This window comes from Lygodium microphyllum, chromosome 3 (assembly GCF_053477565.2).
Source record: "Lygodium microphyllum isolate KBCC chromosome 3, Lygodium_microphyllum_v1.1.10, whole genome shotgun sequence".
NCBI classification, from domain to species: Eukaryota; Viridiplantae; Streptophyta; class Polypodiopsida; order Schizaeales; family Lygodiaceae; genus Lygodium; species Lygodium microphyllum.
This window is the reverse complement of record NC_141137.1, coordinates 145,470,681-145,473,898: the sequence shown is the minus strand read 5'-3', so window position 1 is coordinate 145,473,898 and position 3,218 is coordinate 145,470,681. Positions and strand designations below refer to the sequence as shown.

Genomic DNA, 3,218 nt, shown 5'->3' with positions numbered 1-3,218 from the left:
ATGAAGGGGCGCTACGAATGTTGATCATCATTCTCATAATAATTATTTTTAGAATGCTTGATTAAACACTTTAAATCGACTAATAAACCTTTAAAAAAAGTCACCAAAAAAACTGAAAACATGAATCTGAGGTTTTTCCTACCAAAGAACTCCAAGATTATGACCTTATTGCGTGGTTGCTTTCTGCGCCAATATATTTGTTTCTATGGTGACTACTATTCATGTTTTTGGAAGCTCACTCGCTTCCAAGAGAGCAGGGGAGTTGAACCCCTTTGCCATGTTGTTGAGGCATGGCTCTACCGAGCTCTCTGCGGAAAGGTGGAAAGAGGGAAATTTTTTTAGCACACCACCCCTCTTTCCACCTTTCCACCTGCGCTGCAGATGCAAGGATGACAGAAAACTTAAAAAAAACGTGCAAGGATGGCTGAAAATTACTTACTTGGATGTGATTGTGTTTACTCACCATTGTCTTCGTCGTCCATCTCCTCCGCAGAGTCAGAATCACCAAATATTGTTCTCACATTTGCGCTCTCCCTCTCTTGATACATGGCTCGAGCAATGTTATCTCTTCGAGATGCCCCCCCAAGATGGATTGCCTCTTGTGTTGGCTCCGCTGCTTGAGCTCTTTGTATTGCTTGTGTGGTACCTGTGTTAGTTAGCATAGCAACCTCCGCTAATCCATTCCTCAAACTATTTTGCTGGTCCATGTCTTGATGAGCCGCATTACTTTCTCTATCAAGTTCTGCTGTCGCTTCATGTATCCATGCATCATCAAAACCATCTCCATGCACAATGCATATATTATGTAGAACAATGCATGCTGCCACCATCTTTGGGACATTTTGTAAAAGCATGTCACATCTCTTTAACAATATACGAAATCGCGCTTTAAGGATGCCAAATGCCCTTTCAACTGGCATACGAGTACTTGATTGTATGTAATTCCAATAATAACGTTCCGGAGATAGCCCATCCTTACTACCCTTGAAAGGAGGAAGCATCCAAAAGCGTGCAGGATAAGCACAATCGCCTAGTAGACAGTATTGTCCCAGAGCTTTGTTTGTGCATCGTTTTCCTAGGTCTGAACGTTGAAAAACATTCCAATCGTGCATAGAACCTGCTCAGCCAACGTCATAGTCCCAAACAACACAATTGGCAGCCACGCTTATCTGTAGAATAATAGAGTGGAAGCCCTTCCTATTAAAATAATCTTCGTGGTTCTCCCTTGGGGCAATTATGGGTATATGACTACCATCTACTGCACCAATAACATATGGTATGCCTCGAAGGGCTTGAAATGCACCAGCATATTTTTGCATTTGTTGTGGGAAAGGCCACTTTACATACATACTATGCAACCCAGAAGCACCCAGTGCATCGCAAAAGTCCAAAACAGCCAGTTGTGTAAACGAAGTTGAGACTCCGTATAAATCGGCTATTAGTCCCAAACTTGAGCCGCTTGCCAAGCGATGCAGAGCGACACAGACCCGCTTCTCCACAGGTACTGCCCTTCTATAGTTCGTATTCTTGCGTCGCATTTGTGGTGCTAATTTCGCGACGAGATATTCAAATGTACTCTTGCTAACTCGTAACCTGCTTTTAAACATTCGGTTTGTATAACTCCACATAAGCCCCTGCTCCATAAAAGTTTGTGGTCTTTGATAAGCCCAACATGACCGTCGATCGTGCCTTCGCTGACCTATCCTGACTCGACGTGCAACGTAACCTCGAGCCATGCACTCCATCAAAGTATGCAATAGCATGCTATCATCGTCCCCGTCATCCAAATCACTCAACAAAAGTTGAAACATTGCTATGATAGCGACTACAACACCGATGACACACATTATCAAAAGACTTTCGTCGTCCATTCACCTGTCAAAAGATTAGACGAAACCTTATGAGACACTTGAAGAGAGATGTGAAGGCAGAATAAAAAACTTGTTTTTTTAAAAGTTCGAAATTCATCTACAGTTGAATTCATCATTCCTTTTTAAGACTTTTGATTACATCTAATAGACCAGATACTGAGGAGGCAAGTGTGTCCATGATAACGAGCTTGCGCTCTTCAAATGTTTTTTTTTCCTCTAAGGTTTGATTTTTGGTTGGCTAACATTGATCGGGCGGTGGTAGCCATGTCACTGAGAGACTCCTCTATCTTTCTACCCTTTTTATTGCGTGCTCCTTGGTTGGTTGTTTGATCATGCACGATCTTCGAAGGCTCATTGGAGCCAATGTCTTCTTGGGTGTGGTCACCTTGATCATTGGAGACTGATGTATTGTTGTCTTCTGACGAAGACAACCCACCAACAGAAGAGGCATGTGCATCGCTAACAACATTGGCACGATTCCACATATATTCATCCACAATATCATACCACTGACAAATGATTCTGCGATCATTGCCTGATATGGCATTGTGGGCCTTATCCTTTCTGTATGACTCATAAACGCGTCCCCAACGTTTTCTGCATGCCTCACCATCTTTGTCAAACTCTGGAAATAGCGATGCTAGCTGGGTGGCAACCTTGGACCATATATCCACTCCTTGCTTCGGTGGCTTTGAGAACTCCACACTCATGGATCCTCGGATGTGAATGAGTTGTACTGTCCATGCATCCTTCCATTGCGCAAATGGTTTTTTTGTGGCTATTGTATGATCTTGTGTCTCAAGACCGTCGTTTTGATTCTTTCCTTTCCGCACCCTCTTTGGTTTAGGAGGTTTAGGAGCATCAGACTCCGATGATGTTCGTCGTGGACGTTGTTTGGTGGCATTCTCGGAAGATGGAACCATTGGTTCTTGAGCCTGAACCAAGTCAACCTCTTCACATGAGTCTTGGTTGGCATCACAAGAACTTATTGCTTGTGGTTCTTGTTGTCGTGGTGCTGAGAGACCATGTTGAGGACTATGTGCAACTGGACGAAGAAATACATTATTGTGTACTGTTGTGGGTCTCTCTATACCTAATTGTCTTGGTCGTTGGAAAGGTACGAATTGAGGAGGACGAGGATTGATCAAAGGAGGGCGGTTTGGAAACACATTTACAGGGATATTGCCAATGGCGGTGTGGCTTTGCATGTGGTTTGGAACACCCACACTTTGGCTCGAAAAGTACATGAAGTCATTATTGGATATTGCATCTTGGCTCATTTGAGACACGAACTGGTGATACTCTTCCATGGGAGTGCTCTCTTGAGAATCCATTCCAATCGTCCAC

General features: G+C 43.4%; 1 protein-coding gene across 1 annotated transcript; it reads right to left on the bottom strand.

Moving 5' to 3' along the window:
• Nucleotides 1-2,068: 2,068 nt before the first annotated feature.
• Nucleotides 2,069-2,794, bottom strand: LOC148038991 (uncharacterized). The gene has a single exon (XM_087675303.1). The coding sequence runs from the start codon at nucleotides 2,792-2,794 to the stop codon at nucleotides 2,069-2,071; it is 726 nt and encodes a 241-aa protein (XP_087531429.1).
• Between the last annotated feature and the right edge of the window lie 424 nt (nucleotides 2,795-3,218).

Excerpts from the sequence above, each read along its gene's own strand:
- LOC148038991 (XM_087675303.1), bottom strand. The coding sequence starts at position 2,794 with ATGGTTCCATCTTCCGAGAATGCCACCAAACAACGTCCACGACGAACA.